The following is a 26,563-nucleotide window of genomic DNA, read 5'->3' as shown; positions in this document are numbered from 1 at the left end:
TATTAGGCTTTTGACAGTACTTTCTGAGTATTTGAGCAATTAATGGGTTTCTCTCTGATACCATCTTGCCACGGTGCCAAACAGCGCATATGCATTTTAAAAATGTAATTCAAGCTCTAAGGAATATGAGTTTGTATTCAGAATGCAATTTAAAATCTACCTACCTATTTACCTATCTATACGTATATACAGTGACTACTTCGAACAGATCCACATAAAGGAGTTGGAGTAGAGAACAGTTTCACAATAAATAATCGCTTCTCTAAACTGTACAAAATCCTACCAGCAAATCAGCCACTTTCATTTCCTCATGATAGGTCACCACGTTTATACCTGTAATAACTTATGAAATACACACAGAGAATTTAACATTTGGTCAAGGCCAATGCTCTGTCATACACCGTCTTAAATGTCTCCCTACGAGGCCCTGGACACCCCCTCAAATGCCGTTTCTTATCTCTCTGTGACTGGGTGGGGAGATGGGCAGCCTCTCCCCTGCGCAGGCGACTTTACATGGCAGGATCACAGTCCCACACTCACGGTAAGCTCAGCTCGGCGGGAAGAGCGCAGCTGAAAGAGATTTTGAACTGTCAGACGGTATAAATTGTTGCCAATTTATATAAACAGGAATTTACATAATTTACAAAGAATTTGTGTTCGTGACTTATTTTGAAGCCATTCCCCAAAGATCCACATTTACTCATGAAAGCAAATATTCAACCTAATAGCCTTGAGCTGGGGCTGTCTTTACAGTCGGCTTCCTGCAAACAAGGCCTGGGAACTCCACTGTGTGTTGGCCTGGTGTCTATACAGAATACAGAGGGTCAGTCACTGAACAGGAACAAGCTCTGTATTGCAGATACTAACTTTCCCCTTTTCTTGTCACAAACATCAAGGATCCTTTTTTCTTCTTCCTTCATTCTTTTGAGATACATTCTTTTGGTGGGTATCAAGCACAGCTGAAAATTTCTCTGCCAAAATCCCATAAGCTTCAAATTCATAAACTCCTGTAGAGCTATGATCTGTGTCTAAAGCCGACGCCTCATGGCCCTCACTGACATACACCATACAGCCTATTCTAGGCAAGGATATGAAAGTCGCGTGCTTCTGCTGCACGGGCATTTTGCATTTATTACAAGATGGACACGTGTTTACATTTGCAAAGAGTTAGCTTGGAGTCCACTTATTCTCCAAGAGAAGTCATGTCAAAAGCCAGTAAGTGGCTTTCCAACTTGCCAAACCTCTCCAAAAACAATTTCCTGCATGAAACCGGAGCTGCGGGTGTCATGCTCTGGGGCACATCTGGGATCATTTTACTCATTAGGAAAACTTGGGGTCATTCTGATTTGGGCATTCTTGCAGTGGGTGGTGGTGGGGTATTGTTAAGTGGGGACTCTTTGGGCGGGTGTTCTGCTCCAGGCAAATTCACTCCTTGTCCTTGTCCATAAAGAGGTGGAAATCTGAACTGCATGCGAGCAATGACAGAAGCCTCCCGAGACCAGGATGCTACAGGCCTGTCCTCCTAAGGGGCTCCTTCCTGAAAGAGGCAGCGGGGGCAGGTAGATGGAGCGAGGGCGAGTCCACTGCCGGGCACGAGCTTTGGATGGTGGAGGTCTAAAGCATGCTTGCTTTGTTGGTCCTTGACTTCAACCTGTCTTGGGGAAAGGGGGCAAAATTAAAAAAAAAGAAAGGTATGTTATGAAAGCGTAGCTCTGTAGCTCTGTGAAGCTGAAAAAGGGAACGTCTTCCCACTGCCTCTCCAGCCTGTTCCCTGATTGGAACTGTACGTACCCTCTTCCTAGTGCTTCTCAGCAATTTCTGAGCCTACCGCCAGACTAGAAAAGTGTGAAAAGAATAACACCAGCAGACAAGGCTGCTAGGGGCCCTCCCGCAGCCTGGCCCCATCTTTGATTATCACAAGCTAAGGATGGTGGCAGCTTCCACTCTGAGAATGTGAATCTGGAAATTAGTAACTTGAATCTTGCAAGAAAGCAAGAACATTGGCTTAATAAGAGACTTTTTCTTCCCAAGTAAAGCTTCTTACTAGAGCTTTACATGACTCATAGAGACCTGGAAGAACCACTTTTCCAGGCCCTGCTGGGACACCTGCACCACCAATTGCATCTTTTGAACATGTGACATAGAACAGTAATAATCACCACAACAGCAAAAGGACCGGTGTGCTTCTCCTGTATACAGCTTCCTTCTGGCTGTTCCCTGAGCACACTCTAGGGCATTTGCACTCACTGGTTCCTCTACCTGAAATCCCTTTCCCTCACTCATCCCTATGGCTCCTCCCAGCCTCCCTTCAGGTCACCTGGTCAGAAAGACAAGGCCACGTCAACCCAATCTCAAACTGCAACCACCCCACGCTTCCTACCCTTGCCGTGTCTTTCTGTTATTCTTTGCAATCTCACTTTATATTGTACATGTTTGCTGTCTGCATCCCCCACTAGTTAAGCTCCATAAAAGAGATCCTATGCCTTGTTCCTACTATGTCCCCAACATCGAGAATGGTGCCCAGCCCGTAGCAGGTGCCCAACAAGTCTTTGTTGAACGAATGCATAAGTGAATGAATAAATGATGCAATGGATGGATGGGTTTAATTACATCCCGCCCTCGCTGAGAGGAGCTTTGGTTTGGGGTGAGGAAGAGAAAAAGAGGAAAAAGAATGAAGAGGCAAAGTGGGACCATCTGGGTCTGACTCATGCTCTCCCGGGCTCTGTCTCTTCCGCCTCGGCCCTCCTCCTCCCGCTCCATTTTTATTATGGATGCTGACAGATCCCTCTCTGGACTAGACTAGAAGCGATCAGCCACCAATTTGGAAAGCCTCCTGTATACTGAGCATGGTTTCATCTTCCCTTGATCAGTCCCTGTAGAAACCCAAGCCACCTCCAGGCTATTATTATGAACATAAATTACCATCCCATTGCAGATGTGCCGCTGAGTCATTAATAACGACTTCTGATTGATAGAATGACAAATAAACCCAGTCTGACTGCAGGAAACCCTCAGGATCTCTCATACAAAAAAGACAAGTGGGTTAAAAAAAATAATCAAATGAATTGGTGAACCAAGGGACCCTGCTGTCAAGCTGCTGTAATTCACCTCTGCCCAGAATCAGCTGCTGAAAAGAAGAAATGATTTTTTTGAGGAGAAAGACCACATGTTGCTAAGGAAGCAGAGGCAAAGTGTGGGTCTGGGCAGAGCAGCCTACAGGGCCTCTGAGAGCGGTGGTGGACTAGCTTTGTCCAGGCCAGGTGAAATCCAGGCAGGACATCACTGCCCAGAGCTACAAGGGATGCAAGGGCTGGCTCCCAGGACACAGAGCAGGGTAGCCAGGGCCCGGCAAGTGACAGCAGCTGTCTACAGCTTCAGCCTGCTCTGCCCCCAGAAACGGTCCACCAAAGGCACCATTGCTTGTGGGTGCAGCATCCCATGAGATCTGGGGTTCCCACTGGACCAGACCAGATGCCATCCCCTCAAAACACCCTCCACCCACCCCCGAAGGAATGACACGTCACATCTTCACCTCCTTTGACACAGGCCTCTGTTGGCACCTCTCACCTTCCCTTCCTCTTCTTTGTCTGTTTTTTCTGCCGTCCTTGAATTACTGTGGGGAGAGAGCTGGTTTTAATGAATCAAACTGCCTTTCCCTGTGGCTGGTTTTTCGGTGTCAAATTATGACTTCCTCTTCCCCACCAATGAGCACATTAGTGCGTTCCCCAAGGACTGCGTCTCAGGCACAGTTTCTGAAGGCTGAGCACTCAGTGGGTGGATTTCTACCAAAGTACCGAATATACTCACCACTCACTTATTCATCGGATGTTTAAAAGCCCAGAAGGAGGGAAAAACCATGCAGTTCACACTGGGTTTCGCAGACGGCAGATCCAGGGGTCCTGAGCGCTACCATCTGCCTTGTTGGGGTGTTGGGAGCTCACCCCTGCCTATGTGTCTTTTGTGTGCATCAGGGCAGCTCACCTATGCCTGCTCCAGGAAGGGTTTTGAAAGGGCCGATCTGCCTCACTGGGTTCGTGAGTCTTGGCCCGAAGTTAAGAAAAAGAGGAGTAAGGAGCATTAACAGGAATGTCTGTTAAGTGAATACCAGCTCAAAGCCCCTGGGTCAAAGATGGAGTCTGCCTGTTGTTTCCATTCAACGTGATTTGCAAGCTTCCCTAAAGCAGCCAGGACAGACCAGAGGGTCTCAAACTTGTGGGCCTCCAAGGGCTACAAAGTAAGATAAATTGGTAACACAGGTAAATGGACATTGCACGTCCTACTCAAACGTGAGATGCCCCCACTCAGTTCCAGCTGAGAGTGGCCAAAGAGAAAGGGGGCTCTGAGACCAGATGGTCCTACGTGCTGGGTTTCTTCCCCCTCCCCCCCACCCCAATAAGCCTTTTGCACTCTTATCATGGGCTATTTTCGAGAAGGCTAAAAATATGCATTTGGCAGGGGTTAATTCTTCAATCTTTTAAGTGTCGACAACTTATTCAGATTTTCATAAAGTGCTGTGCAGGCCAGAAAAACATATGTCTGGAAACCAGATGCAGCCATGGCCACTGTGAAGCTTCTGTTCCAAAAGGCAGCAAGGGGGTGGGGATGCTGCATCTCCTGCCCTCCTGATGCTGAGGACTTGGGTCTTTTCTGGGCTCAGCACCTCCTTTCTCTGGCCCACAGGACGACAGTAGGTCAGGATACGACTGAAACATCCTACACCCTCCTCTGAGAAGCCCCTGGCCTGGCCTTGCTGGGGGTTGATGCATATCTGCAAATGAGTGAAACTGCAGGAGGTGTCATACCTGCTGACGTCCAGAGTTTGGGTGCAAAAGTGCAGGCAGGCCTTGTCATATCTCCCCACACAAGCGCAGCGCAAGTGTGGCCGATGGGAGAGCTGCAGGTTCCCCGGAAGCGGCCCCGCAGACCTCTTGCCCCGGAAGTTTCCTCTGTAGTTGGACAGTCCATAGGGCACGGTCTGTCTGCAAAGCACAGGATAATATTAGGTGAGCACACCCAGGCCTCCCTGCTCAGGGGCCCCCAAGGGTGTGGAGCGAGAACCATCGCCTGGCTGAAAAGGTCTCAGAAACTGGTGTTCACAACCCTCCCCGCTACAGCTCTGGGTCTTAGGAAGGTTCTGGAGTGAACTGTGCACACCCCCTGCCCTCCACAACCCCCAGGAAGAGAGTTGGGGCTGAGAGCATGGAAGGACATGGAGGGTCTGGGTAGCCGGGCAGCAGCCAGCACTCTTGGAGCCCAGCAGGCGTCTGGGCATGTGTGCCTGCACTTGTGAGGCCCTTAGCCTCACCCGCGGCACCAGCTGCAGGTGTGGCCTGAACGCCCTGCGGCTCTGCGCTCTGTGAACGTGGGTGGGCTTTCATTCTCTTCAAGACCAAACCACGGCCGGCCTAGCTCCTCCGGGACGGGTTCTGCTCCTCGGCTCTGGAAGTACCATCTGGGCCTCCACCTTATTCCATGGAAAGCCAAGAAATAATTAAAGACAACCATAGCACCCTTTCCAGAGGCTTTTCTTCCTGTGCCAAGGGCATGTGGGGCAACCTACGTGCTGGTCTGGGTCTTCGCCCTGATCAGACCACCTGCCTACCACGCAGCCTGAGGCCAGACCTGAGACTTCTGACTGAGTTTCTTCCATGTGCACAGCACTTTGTGCTAACGAGAAGATGGGAAATGCAATTACAGTCATTAGAGACGCATCCCAGCCTTTGAAAATCGCTTCCTCAAGGAGACAAACATCAGAGGGAACGCTCCGTGACCTCTGAGAGGCGGGTGAGGGCCTGGCCATGCAGCTGAGAGTGGAGCCAGCATCGGAAGAGCCACGTGATGAAGAAGGCTTGAAACTGTTTACCAGTTTCGTTTATGGTTGGCGTTGGCAGGAGGAGTGTGATGGTGTGGTTCAGAGCAAAATCCGTGAAACCTGGTTCTAGTGAGTGTGCACATCCAAATCATCACTCACCAGAGAAAAAGGGGGTGCCTGCCAGGCAGTTCAGTGGGAAGAAGTTAAAAGCAGATGCTTAACTTACTAGCTTGATTTGAGGAACAAATTACTAATAGCTAGAAGAAACATGTGGCCAAAGCCACTTTTCCAATAAACCTTGGTTTTCTTGCTAGTCCCCAAAGATGAACCACCTTGGTTTCCATGAACCCCACTGAGTAGTACCAATTATCCACTTCAAAGGGAGTCCTGACATCCCCTCTGCATTTTCTTTTTTCTTTTCTTTTTTTTTTTTTTTTCTGAGACGGAGTCTCGCTCTTGTCGCCCAGGCTGGAGTGCAATGGCACGATCTCGGCTCACTGCAACCTCCGCCTCCCTGATTCAAGCAATTCTCCTGCCTTAGCCTCTCAAGTAGCTGGGACTACAGGCATGTGCCACCACGCCCAGCTAATTATTATTATTGTTATTATTTGTATTTTTAGTAGAGACGGGGTTTCACTATGTTAGCCAGGATGGTCTCCATCTCTTGACCTTGTGATCCGCCCGCCTCGGCCTCCCAAAGTGCTGGATCACAGGTGTGAGCCACCGCGCCCAGCCCCGCTCTGCATTTTCAAAATAAAATCAAAGTGAATTTCTTTTCATTTGACACACACACCATAAAGCCTTTTTGCAACGGTGAGGGCAAATTGGGCTAGGAAGCCCCATAGTGACCTAATGCTTGGAGGGAATCCCCCGCCCCCGCCTCCCTGCTGGGTTGGACACAAGAGCCTAAAACTGACCCCACCCTGTTCTTTGACTCTTGTTCTCCCCGCTAACTCCCTCCCACCCAAGTTCCTCAGAAACAGAGGTGGTGGGATCCCTCCAGGCAGAGACAGGCCCCGCTGATGAGCCATCTGTGCTCAGGAAACGGAGACAGAGGGCAGGATCCAGCCCCATATTGAGCTGAACCCTCTTTCAAGCCCGTTTTTTCTCAGGAATGGGAAATGGGGGTAGGGAGTGCAGCAAGACAATGTAGACATTGTTTTGAGGCAGGGTTTGGCAAAGGTGTATTTTTCCAGTAATAGGGCCACATTAAATCTCTAAGTGTTGACATTAAATCAATCCCCCCATTTCTTGGTGAAAATTACACACAAGGAGTAACAACGCTCTCATTTCTCCATCAATAGCGAGACCTGCAATTTTGAAATTGCTGTCAGCTGATTATGCATTTGCACATGTAGAGCCACTCAAGTTGAGCAAAAACACTCTAAAGTGTTTTAAGTAAGGAAACAAGGCAACATGGTATTTGTTAATAAAGACAGGCTTAGCACTTCCCCAGCAGCCAAGCGCAGTAAAGTGCTGGTATGCAAACAAGCCCTGGCAGTTTCAGAGAATGCTTAGAAAGGCACGGCCCCCTTCCCTCCCCTCCCCTACAGCCTCGAGGCACAGAACCTCTCCCCCAAGGCCTGGGCCTTCCAGGTGTGCAGTCTGCTGACTGACCTGTGCGGAGGTGAGGGAAGCTGATGGCCCAGCAGAGCCTGCCCCTGACATTGTAGAGTCTGGAACAAGAGTTCACAATGGAGGCCCACCTCCCACAGGGCTAATCATTTAAAGGTTTCAATCGATCTGATAAGCCCTTAAACGAAAAAGTGTTATCTCCTGTGTCTGGACAAATGTGGCTTCCAAATGCTGCCTTGCAGGTCCAGCCTTTAATTTAGAATCCTGGGCTCCTGGCCACTCCGTATTGAAATGTGGTGGAGACCCAGTACCTTCTCTGCCATCCTGCTCCATCCCACACCAGCGCTGGCTTCAAGCACTCCCCGTGGATACCCCAGGCTGCTTCCTCCAAGCTCCTTCCACCCCCCATCCTGTAAGCAGCTGTCACCCTGCAGGCCTGGAGATATGTACCCGGAGCCCTGCTCATCCCCAAGTGTCAGGCCCTGGAGGATACCTGCGCAGGCCCTGGAAGTGGTCTTGGGGATGCGTGAGCAGGGAATTCCAGCCCCTGGAACCTGAATACCTGGAACATGGTCTTGAAGAGGGTGCATATGGCTTTGAGTCCCAGACTCTTGCAGTGGGGTGGGAGGCATGGCCAGAGTGGTGTCAGAGGCAGTCCTCTAACCCACAGGGCCCAGAGTTGTGGTGTTTCTTACCCAAGTCTAAAGGCAGATTACTGGATCCTCAAAAGAGAGGGCAGGTCTTTTACTTCGTTTTTACCCACCATGGGCCTCACACAAGGCCAGGCGAACAGATTATTGATTGAGCAACTGGTAATTCATGGTGAGATCATTCTAGTCTGGTGAGACTGGATTCTTTTCACCCTAAAGAGTTCAATAACCACAAAAATCACTGAAAGAATCTCCAACATTTTTCAGCATCCACTATATACGTGGTATCAATCTAAGTGTCATAGGGACACAGAAAGGCATATCCCTATGTGTCCATGCCTCCAGGAGTTATATGCTGTTGGACTATGAAAACAGGTAAAGGAAAAAAGGCCAGTAGGTACAGGTATGTGCAAGGTACACACAGAGACACATGACCTGATAATACTGATAATCACTTCACCCTCTCAACAACTTCCTGGTCAACAAAAGTGTGGCTGGACAAAGCAAAGGAGATACTGCATGGAAAATACTTAGCAAAGTGCCTTAAGCAAACATTAGCTACTATTGTTATTTATCTGGTCTGAGAGGTCAAGTGAGTTGTATCAGAAAAGTCCCATCTACTAAGCTTGGCGTTTGAGATGTTTGACTTAGCAATAAAGAAGGGTAATAAGGAGCCCAAGGCCACAGGTCACCTCATTCGACACCACCTTCTTACCGAGGTCTGACGCCAGATTACCAGCTCATGAGCACTTCTATTTCAGTTGTGATAACGTACTCATATCTCATGAGCATTTATATTTCATTTGTGGCCTGCTTCATCACTGGCTGTTTACTGAGTAGTGAACAGGAAAGACCTAACGGTGGACCATGAACATGAAGTGAAATTGGCCGAGAACCTTTGACCAGCATGCCCTGCCCAATGGCTGGGGCCTACTGCTCTATAATACAATGGGGTTTTCAGAATACAATCCTTTATACAAGTAGGCAGCTCTTCCATCTGTTCATGTCTCAGTTATAACACAAAGCTCCATGCAAAAGAAAAACAGATGAGAAGATTAATCCAAATACCCTTAGAAAAAACAAAATGCCCTCCAGCACACTTACATATGCAATCTCTGGTGTTGTGTGTGTTCATCTAATAAATTATCACGCAACTTATGTATTCAGAATTTGTATTCTGAATACATAATGAATACAACTTATGTATTCATTATTTGATTGGTGTGGTGACATCAGAGTCTTATTTATCAAATGTTTCTTATTTGTCACGTTTTCCCAAACATCATGTATAAGTGTTATTAAATATTAAATTCCCAAATCTCCCATATTCGTTCTTCATCTGCAACACCACACTGAATACGCTTTATTTCTCTCTACAAGAAGTTCTTAAATAAGGAAAGCTGACTTTTATTTTAAAGATTCTGTTTTTAAGTTCTGTGTTGCCTTTTCATAAATGAATTAACACTCTCCATCTTTCTGATCAGGAAACTGGCCTGTATATCTGAAGTTTAAAGAAGAGACACAGATATTCCCACTGACCAGATTCTAAATTCTTAGGAAAGCTTATCAAACTGTCATTCCCTATTGAAAACCCAGTTTTTATTCCACCCTGCACAACTGAATAGCATTCAACAAATATTTGCCAACTGCTTTTCAACACGCAGGCGCTGGACTAGACTCCGGGTAATTATGTAAAGACAGACAAGGGGCGGGGCCCTGCCCTGCACACATACACTTTTAATCCAGTACTAAGGTCAGCAAATTGGCATTTTTGTCAGCTTTTTTCAGTCAACAGTGTTTTGTTTTTGTTTTCGTTTTGAGACAGAGTCTCACTCTGTCACCAGGCTGGAGTGCAGTGGCGCAATCTTGGCTCACTGCAACCTCCGCCTCCTGGGCTTAAGCTATTCTCATGCCTCACCCTCCCAAACAGCTGGGACTACAGGCACACACCACCACACCCAGCTAATTTTTTTGTATTTTTAGTAGAAACAGGGTTTCACCATGTCGGCCAGAATGGTCTCAGTCTCTTGATCTCGTGATCCGCCCCCCTCAGCCTCCCAAAGTGCTGGGATTACAGGCGTGAACCATAGTGTTTTTTGTTAAATCCGGAAATTTCACGTAAACATCCCAATTTCCAGCTTTTCTTGAAGAATTGGAAGTTGTGCTAATACCAGCCTCATATTCCAGCATGGTAGCCAGGTAATGATGTCAGAGACTGGGCGAAAACCCTCCATTCTGCCCCAGTCCCCACCATTTTCAGTAGTTTTATACCTGGCCCCCTTCACTCATCTTTTTTATGTGTCTGGCCCTCAGGAGCATCTGAGTTTACAACTCCTAGTCTAGTGGTTTATTCCATAAAGCTAAGGCAGATAAGTCAGATGACACATGAACAAAATGAGTACCTGATACTATTTTCCTCTTTAAAAATAGAGGTGTTGTTTCATTTAAATAGAGGTGTTGTTTTCATTTAAAAAGCCCAGCTGGTGACTTGAGTGTCTCCCCAACAAATAGAACATGTTCATGTCACACTTACATACATGTCAAGTTGATGATCTGCTTCCTCAGTTCACATTTTTCCTTCTGAACTGGGAAAGCAGAGGCAATATTGCCTTTTGGCCCAGGGGACATATTGTACAGAAAGCGTGGCTCTGTGACTTGTCCTGTGACCAAGAGGAGGAGAAACAACTGTTTCCCACTGGCAGACAGTCAGGAGGCAGCCCCCAGCTGCCAGGCACCAGCAGTCATTGGATACTACCTCCTGCCATTCCCTGGAGAAACAACTTCTAGACCCTCACATGCTTTCTAACTACAGCTCAATTTCAGACTTTATTACATTCCCTAGAAGGCACCACTCATCAACTCTCCCAAGCTTAGAAATGTCTGCCTGGGCAGGGAGGAAAGTGTCAATCACCTTTATTTACCATCTGTAATCTGAACCAGTTAGAACGTGGCTCTAATGACTAAGACAGGGTGAAACAGAAAGATTAATCGAAATACCCTTAGAAAAAACAAAATGCCCTCCAGCACACCTACATATGCAATCTCTGGTGTGGAAGTGGCCGACTATTCAAAGGCCCATGAAAGTGACCCTTTGCTTCAGCAAACATCCAGCAGACACTGCTACGCACAACACATGGAGACAAAGGGGAGGGATAGGACCAGGAACAGGGGCACCTGAGCTCCAAGGACTGAGAAGCAGGGAATTCTCTGGAGCCCGAGGCCAGCATTGGTTATTTTTGTCTCCTAGGATCCAGTCTGCCATCTTCTCTTTGGAGAATTATCTGCCTCCCATTGTGTGAGGTCTCTGGGGGGGCAGTCAATTGATGGGCCTCACCTACCTCTGCCTGAGGACTGGTCAGGAGACCTAAACTGGGTCAATAGGACCCCCTCTCTCCCAAGACTCCCGAAAGGGGCAACTTGAGATCAGAAAACACTCTGGAGCTACGATTTGCCAAGCGGCCCCACCCCCCCCCTTGTCCACTTGATGCACCCCTAGACCCCCAATCCTGTCCTAACACCTCTCCTTTCAGAGCCTAGGGCTTCTTCTTGCCTCCAGTCTGTGAGCTTTCCCACGTCCTTCCAATAAACTCCTCCTGTGCTTTGCCAGCTAGACTAGGTTTCTGTTGCTTGTGACCAGTGAACTCTGGCTGATCCTGGACCTCACTTTCATGAGATGGCAACCACAGCCTCTTGCGGGTAAGAGGAAGGCTTGTAGTCTCCCCAGCTGTTGAGGACAAGGAAAAATTTTCTTCACTGCAACAACACACACAAAAGCATGTTCAGAATCAGGACAAACCCAGCACAGTAAGCTGGCTGGAGTCCTTTCCCCCAAATGTGTGCATTGTGAAATGTCTGCCCTCTGCAGGTGGAAGCAGGCTATGCCCCTCCTTTCCTCCAGGTGTGCCCACTGCCCAGTGTCTGTCCTTCAGCAGGTGGAGGCAGGCATGCCATCCCTTCCTTCCCAGGAGGCTCAGAGCCCACCCCCGGACACTCATTTGACCACCTCAGAAGTTTTATCCTCTACTGAACTTATTCCTTGCCCGCTCATCAAATGCCTATGAAAGTCTGCTGTGGGCCAGGCCTTATGCCAGACAGCCCATGGGGTGCCCTTCCAACCTCCAGGAAATAAAATAGGCCAGGAAACATAGCTCTTCAGTGACCTCATTATATAAGCAGAGAACACACATGGGCGCTTTCTGGTTCTAAAGAATATTATACAAAGCTTATGCTTCCTAAACATCAGAACAGTGAACCGGCAATTCATAGCTTTACTTCTGCTGCAGAAAATTCTCACGGCTTAAAGTTGGGAGGACCCAAGGCAGACCGTTCATCCCACCACCCCACAAGGTGGGAAGTCCATCTCCTGCAGCCCTCAGAAAGAGCCAATGATTCTAGAATATTTGGAAATACCAAAAGCAGTGAGCAATGTGCTGTGGGTTAATTGTTGCCTTTTTAAAAAATTACTTTATCCCTCAGCCCATGATTCTAGGATAGTTGGAAATACCAAAAGCAGTGAACAATGTGCTGTGGGTTAATTGTTGCCTTTTTAAAAAATTACTTTATTCCCCTCCTTTCCCCCTCAAAAAACCTTTGGAATTACCCAGGACTTGGCTGTTTGAGAATTTTAACAGTATCACATACATTTTCAAAAAGAATACTGAGCATTAACCCCTACCAATCAGATCTAAGAATGAGGGCCAGTTCCTTCGTTTCATTTAAGAGATGGTGTCTGGCCCAGGCACAACCCCCTGGCTCAGCAACAGCAGGACCTTGTCCAGCCAGAGCCACTGATTGTGTCTGCCCCATTCACCTCTCCATCCAGGGCAGCTGACACCATGTCTGGCTCAAAATCAGGTCCCAATATCTCAATAATAAATACCTGTTAAATGAATGAATGAATAAGGTCCAAATGAGCCATCACTGCACAGCCCTACCCAGTGTCCCAAACATATGACATTCTTGGCTGACTCAATGGATCTCTACTTATTTTGTCCTTAATCAGCTGGTCTTTGAGGGGTTTTCCTAGAAAACCTTCTAGATTACTTGTGGCCTCTAGATTACTTGAAGTGGAAGAATTACGTCTTGGCAATAACTCCTACAGGCCGCATCAGCACCTTGGTGGACAAACTAGGATGCACAGATACGTAAGGTACCAGAGGCAAAACAGAGGCTTTATTAGGCTGCCAGATCCAGCCTTCTAGTCCCAAGGATGACTCATTCACAGGAAAGGTGGGCACCTTCCCTCTAGGCCTGAGAAACAAAAGGGCTGACTGGGTCTCTCCAGGGTCCCTCTGGCTCCAAACTCCACTCAGATATTTCCAAAGGCCCTCACCATCCCTTGAACATCCTTAAATAGCACAATCACTGGAGAAGGCCTTAGACCTTTGCCCCAGCACTAACACCAAACTCAAAGTGAGGTGCTCCACCCCACCCAAGATAAGTGGTTCCCAGGATCTCATCAACTGTATTCAGAAAGCCTTAGCCCAAACTGTTTACACTCTCTTCCATGGTCTATTACCATAAGGCTGAGATTAAAAAGAATCTCAAAGTCACAGAATTTATCATCCCATCAGCTCTTTGGACCATAGACCTATTCCTCCCCTAACACAGGCACCTGCACACTTAAGGATATTTGGAGGAAGCACCAGGGGGTCAAAGGAAAGGAGAACAACAGAAAAATACCTGTTTTTGTTATGTGGTGTGGGATTTTCAAGACTTCCGGCTAAAAAAAAAATCAGAGAAACAAACTCCTCCAAAACTTGGGGAATTAAGCCGTCTATGGAATCCTACAGATTAGCAGGTTTCCCTCCATCTGGTACAACCCAAACGCATCAAATGAGTTAGGCTAGAGTTTCTCTCCCCAGCCCCCAGTGACCCTGCTGAATTCCAGGCCGAATGTAAGCATGAGAAATCCGTGGCTGCCTGGCCCAGCCTCATTATAACTTTACGCAAAGCTGCAGACAGACAGGGCTCAAAATAGTTCCCAGAAGTGGAAAGAGAAGAGGGAAAACAGGGAGCAAGTATTTTCGTAAGGATGGGGTTATGTGCAAAGGGATTAAAAAAAAAATGCCGACACCATCATACATGCTTTTGAATAATCTAAAGAAAGCAAGAGAAGACACCCTTGCTAATTTTCAGGAGATACCAGGTTAAGGATGGAAAAGATCTTCATGAGCAAGACTTATGCTTACCATCACAATGACTGTAAAGATACGCTCATCTTCCACCTAACCTAATTGTCTGTGTCCTTGTGTAATGCCCTTTTGGTAGCTCTGTCAGAGGTGTTCAAACCAGAGCAACTCCATCTTGAATAGGGGCTAGGTAAAATGAGGCTGAGACCTACTGGGCTGCATTGTCAGAAGGTGACGCATTCTTACTCATTGGATGAGACAGGAGGTCCACACAAGACATTGGTCACAAAGACTCCCACTAATGAAACAGGACGTGGAAAAAAAAAAAAAGATAGCCAAAATCCACCAAAACCAAGATGGCAACCCAAGTGACCTTCTGTTGTCCTCACTGCTCATTATATGCTAATTATAATGCATTAGCCACTAAAAGACACTCCCACCAGTGCCATGACAGTTTACAAATGCCATGGTAACATCAGGAAGTTACCCTATATGGTCTAAAAAGGGGGAAACCTCAGTTCCAAGAATTCGTTAATAACCCACCCCTTGTTTAGCATATGATCGAAAAATAACTGTAAGTATACTCAATCAAGCAGCCCATACCACTGCTCTATGGAGCAGCCATTCTTTTGTTTCTTTACTTCTCTAATAAATTTGCTTTCGCTTTACTCTTTGGACTTGCCTTGAATTCTTTCTTGCTCGAGGTGCAACAACCCTCTCTTGGGGTCTGGATCGGGAGCCCTTTCCAGTAATAGCTCCAATAGATTTATCACTTACCTCAAACTACTGAGTCTCTATTAGAGACACAGGCTTTATCCTCAAACAAGATGCCAGGGCTGGGATTAGGGTGAGGCAGGTGAGGTAAGCGGAGCAAGCTCAGGGCTGGATCCTGCCTTTACTAAAAATAATATTTGGTCGATTATGAATTTTTTTTGCACTCATTTTGGCTTTCTGAAAATAGTGCATTACATTTTACTTGTTTTTTCCTACTTTCTGGTGCCTCCTGAAAGTTTGTATATGAGGGAGTGCCTCACTCACCCCAGTCTATTCTCAGCCCTGCCAGAGACCCATGGAAATCAGATTCCTAAAAATCCAGAAAAGTTACATGGACCTCTGCTGTCTCATGTAGTTGCTTCTGACTCTTGGCAGAGCTATTTTACACTCCCCAAGTTGTGGGGCGAAACTGCCCACCAGCAGGCCAGTCATGTTATTGGTCGCGTCTGTCGGCACTTTTGTCATCAATGCGTATGAAACGAAGCTGTTTCTGGTTTTTAAATTACTGAGCCAGGGACCAGGCTTCCCTGACTGTTCTGTTCCGGAGTTACTGTTTATTAAGAGCTCCCACCAAGTCTGCCCTGAGGAGGCCACAAAAGAAGAGGAGGCCAGTGCTTCCAAGCCTGTGAATGTCCCCAAGTTCTCTCAAAGTTCTTGGCCCTCCTAAGACTCTGAGATGGGGCAGATGAGAAAGAGAGCCGATGCCTCGTCCTGTCTGTCTATTCTTGGGAGGCTTGGTGGGTGAGCCAGGATTCCGAAGCCCCCAAAACTATGCGGACAAACAATTCATTCACATGTGGCCGTCTGTACTCAGCCATGCTCTGCAGTTTATTTTCCGAGTGCAATTAATTTCTATTCCAAAGTGGGCAAAAGTCTGTGTGCATATGTGTGTGCATTTCCAATTTTGAGGAACTCTGTTTCAACTGAAACACGACAAGGAAGGAGACCAGGTCACCTTCTCATGCAAAACAGAGACCGTCCACTTCCAATACACTGGAACGCAGGGCGGTGCCGTAGACAGGGTCACCCTTTACAGCTCCCCCTCTGAGGTTTGGAACTGGAATTATAAAGCAGAAGCATTGTTTGCCTCCCAGCTTCCTTTGTTTTAAATTCTTGCAGGAACAAACATGACCAGACACATCGGAGCCTTTCATCTGCCTTCAGATTTAAGGCCAAGTTCCTCACTGTAATGGCCCTTTCATCTAGCAGAAACCCAAATTCTCCCTTGGGGTCACACATGGTCACAACCTCTTTGTACCAAGTTTTCTTCCTACAAATTAAACTGCCTTCCAGCCTCAAGTCCCTCTGTCTCTCAAGTGGAGATTAGTTGCATTCCACCAAGTCTGTTTTTTGTTCCTGGACCACTCACCCCTCCTGCTGACTCTGGGGCAGAAAATGGGCTTTCTACCTGTGCATCCCCAACAGAAAAGTCCTCGTAGGACTGACCTTTCCAACAAACTGCGAAATTTAGCCCTAAGTCCCTCCAATTTTAAAGAAGTATCTTGCCATCCAGTGTTCTAAGAAATATGCCACTCCAACTCAAAACTGGTACCCAAAAGTGCGCTAATTTCTAAGGAAGAGATAGAAATGGTTATGTGAAGGGAAAAAACTCCTGAAACCATGATCAGTCAGAACCTCAAGCTCAGGGTCCCTTTTAGTCTGGCCAATACCCTCTTCTTTCACAAGCCCGTCTCAAAAGCACATCATGAAATGATGTTTTCTAAATCGATGTCTGTGGGATTTCCTCGATTGCTTCCTGGTGACTCCCGGTTGGGACACCCACTTCAGGTCCTGGGCAATGCTGAGTGAGGTCAGAAGTGAGGCTACTGGTGCCCCATGGGGTCCTCACCTGCAAATTACAAGGCATTATATCTACTCTGCTGGATGTACCAAGGACATGAGAGCCACAGATGCCTCACAGAGCTCTCAGCATAGGTGTTTAAGAAAGAGGTAGACAGATCATTCCTATTCTCCTGAACTGATACCCTAATCACCCCAATCACCACCCCTACCTCCTATTTCACAGACACAGCCCCAGACCGGTGTCCGCAAAGAGCGCCATGCCCCATTACTGAAAACTTCCAATGATTTACCAAGGGGAGAGGGAAGCAATAGAAAGCAGAAAGGAGGGGCTGGAAGGGCGGGACTGAATCTCAGCCCAGCCCAGCAACCTTTGACCACAGAGTCTTTATCAGGCTGCTTATCAGCAACAGCAGACAGCCAGGCACACCTTTTCCCAGAGTCTGTAAGCTTTCTGCTAATTGAGGCTAACAGACCGTCCTGCAGGGGACAGGGTGGACAGGCTTGCTTCGGGGCACTCCAGGAGCTAAGATCAGAGTCAGAAGGTCCAAAGAGGTGGACCCCAGCAGCACTTGAGAAAGGACTTTCTACTTACCAGCCAGCATCCTCCAATCACAGGATTGGATATGGCAGGAGGACTGGCTTTTTTGGCCCAGGAAGGGCTTCTGCAGGGCTGGAGATTGTGTTGTTATCATTGTGGCCACCGTCTTCAAGACGTTGAGTGTTTACTAGATTGTAGGTGCTGTGCTAACCACGCCCTGTGTACTTTCTTATGTCATCCTGAAAACATCTTTCCTCATAGAATGCTATCTATTCCCCCACTCTCTAGATGGGGACACTGAAGGTCTCAGAGGTGATATCTCCTAAGTGGCAGATCCAGATTCCAGCCCAGGCATTCGAGCCCACAGTTTGAGCTCCTAACCCCTACAAATGGATCTGTTCCTCCTCCACGTGGATGAGTGGGCCCCAGGCCCCATTTCTCTCTAAACCCCAGGAGTCTCTCTCTTTTTTTTTTTTTTTTAATCCTAGAACCTTAATTCTTTATTTGAAGTTTTAAGTCAAACCCTTTATAAAGACTGTAGCAGTAGAAAACAGTGCACTTTTAAAAAAATTGCTGAATATAAAATGTTTGAAAATTTTCTTTATGTGTGAAGACACATAAAGTATGGGGGGAATACAACAATCAAAACTAACTTTTTGTAGATAGCCATTTCATTTCTTTAAACTGTTTCAATGCCAATATGTATTCTACAAAAGAGAATGGTTTTAGGCTCCAGTGTTACACTTTTATAAAAATATATATATAAAAATAAATTTTACGTAGTGAAATCTAAAAAAAACAAAAACAAAAACAAAAAACAAAACTTATTTTTTTTTTGAGAGGGAGTCTCATTCTGTCGCCCAGGCTGGAGTGCAATGGTGCCATCTTGGCTCACTGCAACCTCTGCCTCCTGGGTTCAAGTGATTCTCCTGACTCAGCCTCCCAAGTAGCTGGGACTACAGGCGCATGCCGCCACCACACCCGGCTAATTTTTTGTATTTTCAGTAGAGATGGGGTTTCACCATATTAGCCAGGCTGTCTGGATTTCCGGACCTCACAATCTACCCATGTTGGCCTCCCTAAGTGCTGGGATTACAGGCATGAGCCACCACGCCTAGCCAAAAAAACTTTATTATTATTATTATTATTATTATACTTTAAGTTTTAGGGTACATGTGCACAATGTGCAGGTTAGTTACATATGTATACATGTGCCACGCTGGTGTGCTGCACCCATTAACTTGTCATTTAGCATTAGGGATATCTCCTAATGCTATCCCTCCTCCCTCCCCCAACCCCACAACAGTCCCCAGAGTGTGATGTTCCCCTTCCTGTGTCCATGTGTTCTCATTGTTCAATTCCCATCTGTGAGTGAGAACATGCGGTGTTTGAGAATCCCAGGAGTCTCTAAACCAAAGTGTGAAGCTGGATCTGCAAGAAGAGATGGATTTGAGCAGCCCCACCTCCTATGTCTGCCCTGCTCCCGTAACCACACCAAGAAGCAAGAAGACAGAACAAGGCACAGAGCAGCAGCCAAGAAAAGAAAAATCCTGCACCAGGAATGGGACTCATGGCCTGAGGGTCCCTCGCCCTCTCCCCCAGACTCAGCCCCCTCTGTCCCAGCATCTCTGACATCAGGACAAACCTTCCGGTTTGTTTGGAGTGCACACTCAACCAGCCCCTCTTACCCACAGAGAAACCACCAAGGGCTCTGGTAGGCTAAAGGAGAGTCACGTGCTTCTATGAAAGCCAAGGCTACATTTCCAGAATAAAATTTAGGACTTGTGATGGACCAAGGATTTGGGCTTTGCCCATGTGTTAACATATGTTAATAAAAATAATCTTGCAAAAGGGCAAATATATGATTACATAGAATTATATATATGAATCATCACTATCAAAAAGAACAAAACCCCAGCCCTAACAATGTAACAAGACCCGATCTCTACAAAAAAAAAAAAAAAAAAAATTACAAAATTAGCTAGGCATGGTGACATGCACCTGTGGTTCTAGCTACTTGAGAGGCTGAGGTGGGAGATTCGATTGAGCCCAGGAGTTCAAGGATGCAGTGAGCTATGATCACATCACTGCACTTCAGCCTGGGCAACAGCACGAGACACTGTCTCAAAAAGAACAAAACCACCCTGAATCAGTCACGGATGGGGAACCATGTCTTTTATTCATTCTTGGGTCCCAGAGCCCCATTCAGTACTGACCCAGGTGAGGCACTCAGGGAAAACATATTGAATGAACAAAAGCAGGAGTCACCTAAGACGGCATATTAGTCACCTAAGAAGCCCATGTTGGGAACATGCACACAGGAGGAGGCTTACAGGGCAGGCTTCAGGGCCAAACTTCTGGGCTGGCAGCCCAGTCCCTACTCACTAGCTCTGCGACCTTGGGCAACTGACTCCGCCTCCTGGGCTCAGCTTCTTCCTGTAAACTACAGGGATAATAGCATCCAACTAATGGGGCTGTCAAGCTGAACCCATGAGATGCCATGAGGTCACAGTCATGGTCGGCCATCCTCACCATCCATGCATGGCATCATGATTAGTAGCAGACTATTCATGACCCCTTTCCAAAACCATGATGGCAGAAAGACTGGCCCTCTGCCTCAAATGGCCACATGTCCCACAATGATACTGCCAGGTGTGGCTCACAGGTCAAGGTGACTTTTGTTTTTTTCAGATGGAGGCTTGCTCTGTCACCCAGGCTGGAGTGCAGTGGCGTGATCTCTGCTCACTGCAACCTCCACCTCCTGGCTTCAAGTGATTCTCCTGCTTCAGCCTCCTCAGTAGCTGGGACTACAGGCACATGCCACCATGCCTGGCTATTTTTTGTATTTTTAGTACAGACGGGGTTTCACCATGTTGGCCAGGCTCATGTCAAACTCCTGACTTCAAGTGATCCGCCCACCTCGGCCTCCCAAAGTGTTGGGTTTATAGGTGTGAGCCACCACGCCTGGCCCAGGGTGACTTTTATTGGGATCCCAAAATCACATTCTGGTGCTCAGCTGGCTCCTCATGTGCAGGAAGTTGGGGTTCCAGATCCAACCGTTCTATTGGGATGTTCTAAAATTTGGAATATGTCTTCTTGAGACCATGCCAAGATGCCTTTCTTGAAGAATATAGAAGGCAAAGCCAGAATCTATGTGCTGCCCTTTTGTGGTAGAATACATTAAAATACAAGTTTAAATGTTTTGTTAATTCTTTTTTTTTTTTTTTTCAACTCTTTATGCCTTTAGGGGAGAAAAGAACTCAAAACAAATGGCATTCCTGCTGGATTAAGTTAAGTGTGGCTTGCTCCAGGGCAGCCTGGGAAGCCGGTCTGGGCATCTTGATAGGAGCTGATCAGACTGTTGGGATTAGGAGAGACTTGGCAGCTCACTGTCCTGGAGCGGCTGATGTCTGCACCTTCCAGAGGGTCACAGAGAGGCAACAGCACCTCCTGGCTCGAGGCCACACAGATAGTCATGGCCAGGACTCAAGGGCAGCACTTCTGGGTTCCGGAGTCTTCTCCACAAGTGGGGACTGGAAATCCCAAATTTTCCACCATGGTAATGATTCCCAACATCCTGTCCTGTTCTTTTCATAACTACATTCCTATTTGCCAGCCCATGTGTGTCAGATTTTGGTGTGGAAAACAAGGTCACCATCCAGCATCACAATGCCTCCCTCAGATGTCCTTAGAGGGATGAACAGATGGCAGGATCCCTCAGCTCATGGGGCGGGGAGGAACACAGTGGGGCTCTTTGCTGGGTGCTTCACAGCTCAGTCAGCCATTGGATAAACAGGTTTTCAGTCTTCAGCCAGGCTCTGAGGGGCTGGTCCGCCGTGAAATGTGGTTCGAGCTGACATCCCCGTTATGGGTCACTTTAGGTGTCAACTTGCCTAGGCTACTGTGCCCAGTTGTTTAGTCAAACAGCAGCCTAGATGTTGCCCTGAAGGTATTTTTGGCATGTGATTAACATTTAAATCAGTAGACTTTGAGCAAAGCAGCTGACCCTCCAAAATGTAGTGGGCCTCATCCAATCTGCTGAGGGCCTTCACAGAAAAGACGGGTTCCCGAACAGAAAAGAATTCTGCTTCCAGACCTCCTTGACATCAACTCCCTCGGGAATTTTCAGCCTGCTGGCATGCAGATTTCTGGCCTGCCAGCCCCCACAATCGTGTAAGCCAAATTCTTAAAATCTCTCTTTGTCTCTCTCCATATATATATCTCTGGAGGGACATTGCCCATAACTTCTGTCTTATCCTCCATAAAAGTCCATGGCCCCCAAGAGCAACCAAATATTTCCTTTGGCAACTGCACTTCGATATATGCATAATCTGCACACACACACACACACACACCCTGTTGGTTCTGTCTCTCTGGAGAACCCTGACTCCTACAGGCCCCAGCTACCTGGTATCTGTTTCTTCAGTCTGCTCATAGAGAACAGCCGCATTGTACAAGGACATCAGCACACGGACCTCTTGTTCACCACCTGTCCCCTTGCTATCTTATTCTTGGCAACTTTTCCATAACAATAGGATGGGATATGTTTTTCTCTGATTTGGGACTTTGTTTTTGTTGGCAGTGGTGGGATGGCTTGGGGACTGTGGGGGACAGCCAAGGAAAGGCTAATGGAAATCACCCTATCCCATTGATGAGCTGTGATCCCAGCAGCCTTGATGGGGTAAGTATAAATTTGGTTCCTCCTTGGGGCCATGAACTTTTGGGAAGATATCATAGAAGTTATGGGCAACATCCCCAAGAAAAATTCTCTTGCCCACGCCTGTCTACAGGGATGTGCAGGCCCCTGAAGAGCAGCCAGGCACCTGGAGAAAGAGGCCTCCTGTGTGGAAGAAGGCACTGGAGATTTAGGGGCTCAGCAACAGCAAAGATGAGCCAGAGTACCCAGGTGGCAGGACTTAGCCAAAAGTCAACCAGCATTTCCTGAGCATCCATGCCATGCTGGGTGCTGACAGAAAGGGCTGACCAAGCTCGGGTCTGGAAGGACTAAGGAAGGGAAAAAAGCAGGAGGGCTAAAGGGACAGCTGAGGAATCTCAGACCTTCTTTCCAAAAGAGACTTAAGAGACCAACTAGTCTCTTGAGCCTGAACTAGACAGTTAACCTTCCACGAGAAGATGCAAAGCGGGTCTCAGTAGTAACTCCCAACATGACTCCTGCAGCGTCTCAGATCCTCGAAGGGAGCAAAAATGACCGTACTCAGAGAAGTTTCCATCAAAGATCAACTAGGAGTGTTGACTCTGTCTTCACGCAGCTGGATGGGCCGTGGGAGGAAAGCCTCTGAAAGGTGAAAAGCACCCAAAGTTCAAGACCCCTGACTGAGCCACAAGAATCAAGGCTCCTTCTAGTGCCCAGAGCAGCTGCCGCTGGGACAGGGAGAAATCACACCTGGTGGAGAAGTTTGGAGAGCCAGGCCAGTCCATAAATGAAGACAGCGTGACAGCAGGAGAGGGGAACACGTGACAGGTGGGGTTGTGATCTAATGGGGAGACAGAACCACTGGAAAAGACTGTGTCACTCACTTCCAGTGCCTCTTTTGCTCAATTCAGTGATTTTTTAGATTCCTCCCTGTCACTCATGTTCCCTGTCACTATAGCCCATTTTCTCAAATTGCAGTCTTGTCTGAGATATTTTAAAGATGACAAATAGACCTAGCTACACATCTACAGAGTTTCAGAAAGGAAGGGAAGGAGGGAGGGAAAAGTAAGGAAAGAAAAGAGGGAAAGAAGGGAGGGGGAGAGGGAGGGGGGCAGGAGGAAGTTTGGAGGATAAGAAAGAAAGGAGGGGGCAGGAAGGGAGGGAAGGAGGCCATTCGGGAAGTTCTGCCTCATAAAAATTACTTTACCTGTCTAATTTCAAAACGCCCAAGTCTGGCTATTGTCATTTTTCTTTCCCAAGTAGCTCAGGGGATGCCCAAACACCAGATTTAATCCTTCTTTCATCGTGTTTAAATTGAACCAGGGCCGGGAAGGAGGGGAAGAGGTAAATCACACTTCAGGGGGAAAGTTATCAAGTTGGCTGTCCTGGAAAAAGTTAGAGATCCACAGCTTCCTTTCAGGACAAACTCGAAATCATGAGACAGGACTTCAAACAGATCGCAGGGTGCATGAGACAGAATTTTAAACAGATCACAAGGTGTTGGTTGAGACTCTCGGACATGTCTCAAGTCATCACTTCCTCCCCAGCCAGTGCTCCGGAGCTTGGTAAACAGGCAATGAATGAAAGAGATGGTCTCCAAATCCTCTCCCACCTGCCCACCACCCCAGGTCCCTGCCTGTCATTCCATTCGCTTTCTTCTTTCTCCTTCTAGACTCACAGCTGGGGATTCTGGCCAAGACAAGAACTCGGTTCCTGGTGACTGCCCAGTGCCCTCCATTCTATGAAGTGAATTTGATCAGAGCACAATGACGCGGGATAAGAATCAGAAAGGGCGGTGCCAAGGTGCAGGGGCTATAAGGAAAGGTGACTCCCATCGCTGTCTGAGGATAAGAGGCAATTGATGATCGCCCAACACTCACAGCTTCTATCTTCCCCACAAAGGGAAAGAAACAGGGAGGCACCTCCCGTCCTCTAGGTGGGCACAGCCCAGCCAGCAAATCAGGGTATCACGACCAGCTACAGAATTTGTGGGACCCAGGAGAAAATGCAAATGTGCAGCTCTTGGTTCAGAAAGTATTAAGGATTTCAAGACAGTGACAAGCAGGACTTTAAGCCGAGCCAGAGTCTTTCTGAGTGCAGGAGTTTGTGCAAGTGTCCTGCTGGCTCATTGTGAAGCCCCTGCTTGCCCTTCGAGCATGATGGGGTGATGTTTCAGATCTATCATGGATGTGATTAGAGGTCTTGTCCCCTGGTCTGAAAGCATTCCACCCCTCAGGTTTACTACCCTCCTTTGCACTTCACTTTTGAGGTGCCGATGACACAAGGTAGGTAAATGAGCCCCATGAAAGCTGCTACCAAGGGCTCAGAGGTTATGGGGCTTGGGGATAAAGGTAACCGTGAGGAACTGAATCAAGACGGCTCCGGGACACGGTGGCAAAGTTGCCTTTCCAGGCTTCCAGGGATTTGCATTCACAACCATCTCTGAGTTCTCAGCTAAGAATCCCTAATAGGGTACAAGCAGGAGTCCCAAGAGACCCCATGAACACCCAGGGAACAGAACTTAGAGGCGTCTGATCCAAGTCCCAGATCTTAGAGATGGGGAAGCCAATGCCAGAGGGTTGCTGACTCAAGCAAGGTCAAGCCTCTGTATGGCTTGCAAGATGATGTGTCTGCAGGAGGGGTTCCCTGAACACTGGGAGTCATCAAAGCCTCCCCCTGTCAGGGCCACACTCTCTCCACATGGCCCCAGGAGAAGGCTGACTTCCCCACAGGACGAACCCCAAGACAAATTCAGGATGGTGCTTTCTAGGCCCTAGGGTAAGAGAGTTCCTAAGGACTGCAGGAGAGAAGGGAAGACCCTCTGTGGCCATGGCAGTGGGTTACTGGAGCCAGCCTGTGTAAGGCCCATGGACGAGCTGATGTGAATTCACCCTGCCTTGGCATCCAGGGGGGCCCACAGGGAGGAAGGGAGCCCATCCCAGGGGAATTCCACCCCGAGTGGACTGCGCAGGTTCTATCAGGCTCGGCTAAACCCACCCTTAGACTCCCTGGAGACCAGGATGCTTTCAAGGAATTTTGAACCCCTTGGATCCTGGTGGGGTCAACAGTGAGTATGAGCCCCCTTAGCCCGTGGGGAATGAGACAAACTTTCGGGGCTTTCTCTATCTCAGAAAAGAGGCTCAGAGAGACTTCTCAGGTATCTAATCCCCCTGGTCAGTTCACTTCATTCAGAGAGAGGGCTCCCCCTTCCACAGGATCAAACTCAGGATTGAGTTTCTCTTGGGCCAGGCCCTCAGGGGGGATGTGGGTCACACCCCTGACCTGCAGAAGAGACCTGGGCTGGCAGGAGGCCCCAGCAAGAGCTAAAGGCTGTGCCAGGGCAGGCTCTGGGATAACTGAGCGGGGCTGGGGTGGAGTGGGGTCCTCCTGGGAATGAGCAGATGTGGGCCTGGTCAGGGAGCCACGTTCCTCACCACAAAAGGCTGACTTACTCCGGAGTGTTGATCCAAATGATGTCCAGGTGGCAATAGTAGACACACTCCTTGTCCTTGTAGGTGAAGCACGTGCAGCGCCTGGATCGGTGGTGCTCAGGGGCCCCCTCGGCCTCCTGCTCCTGCCCAGGACTTCCAGGGCTTGGACCCTGCAGTGCTGTCGGGGCCACAGTCCCCTCGCCAGGGCCAGCCACAGTCTCTTCACAGTCCCCCTCAGATCTGGCTGCAGTGGGGCCTTGGGACACGCCGCGCCTGCCAGCATCCCCAGACTGGGAGCAAGGCACGAATCCTGCAGGAGGCAGATTGAGGGGCTTCTAAGCTGAGTGTGCAGACCCCTCAACACCCGCCACCCCCAAACACCTGAGGAGGGGGGTGGAGCAAGCAAAATGTCTGCAAAGTTTCCAAAGCTCTGCGCAGTTTCTGAAAAGTTTCCAAGCTATCTGCACTCTGTGAAAAGCTTGCAAGCTATTTGCACCCGTTGAAAACTTGCATGCATTTTGCATACTTTCTGAAAACTTTGCCAGCGTTTGGCACAGCCTCTGAATAGTTCGCAAACTTTCTGAAAAGTCCCCAGTTTCATGAAAAATTGACCAAGTCGGCCCAGGCAGCAGGTCTCCAGCCAGTGCGCGGGCTGCAACCCCCAGAGCCCGTGCGGGTAGTCGTTGCGCGCCGCTTCTGCTCCCCAGCCCGCCCCCAGGCGTCTTCAGGAGTGCAGAGCCCAGGCAAGAGTTTGCTCCCCGCGACGCACATCTTCTCCGCGCCTCGGGTCCCCCGCCCTGGGTCCTTTTGTGTGCGCTCGCGCCAGGAGAGGCGCGCCGCCCCGTGCGCTTACCTGCGGCGGAGGTCACTGTGAGCCCGAAAAGGAGCCACAGCCCCGGCTCCATGAACCCAGATCAGGCGCCGGAGCACCGGACCAGGAGGACGGCCACTTGTGGCCGCGAAAGGGCACTGGGGCCGGGTACAGCTGGCCTCGCCCTCCAGCTGTGGGGGTTCGAGGCCGGCCGATCGCTCGCTGCGTCTCCAGCTCCGGCCAGGAGTTGGCTGTGGCGGTCATAAACTTTCAGAGCGCGCTGCCCATCCCTGTGCGGAGCTGGCCGGCTGTGGCTCGGGCTTTTCTGGCTTCTGCACCACCCCCGTCGCCTCCCCGCCCCCCAGAGGGGCTGGAGCTGCCTCG

At 48.5% G+C, this 26,563-nt stretch overlaps 1 protein-coding gene across 2 annotated transcripts; it reads right to left on the bottom strand.

The window, feature by feature from the left end:
- EDN3 (endothelin 3) lies at positions 1–26,563 on the bottom strand. 2 transcript variants are annotated; one of them, XM_063720662.1, is made up of 5 exons: positions 26,222–26,563; positions 25,390–25,678; positions 4,803–4,979; positions 3,533–3,613; positions 1–1,655 (listed from the first exon to the last, which is right to left on the bottom strand). In XM_063720662.1, exons 1-5 carry the CDS (start codon positions 26,271–26,273, stop codon positions 1,523–1,525), a joined length of 732 nt encoding a protein of 243 aa, XP_063576732.1. In that variant the 5' UTR covers positions 26,274–26,563; the 3' UTR covers positions 1–1,522. The 2 variants fall into 2 exon arrangements, with proteins under 2 accessions (XP_063576732.1, XP_024094672.2); XM_024238904.3 differs by lacking the exon at positions 1–1,655 and having other exon boundaries at positions 3,187–3,613.

The sequence above is a fragment of the Pongo abelii genome, chromosome 21 (assembly GCF_028885655.2).
Source record: "Pongo abelii isolate AG06213 chromosome 21, NHGRI_mPonAbe1-v2.0_pri, whole genome shotgun sequence".
Classification (NCBI taxonomy): domain Eukaryota; kingdom Metazoa; phylum Chordata; class Mammalia; order Primates; family Hominidae; genus Pongo; species Pongo abelii.
The sequence above is the reverse complement of the archived record's forward strand: the minus strand, read 5'-3'. Positions and strand labels throughout refer to the sequence as shown.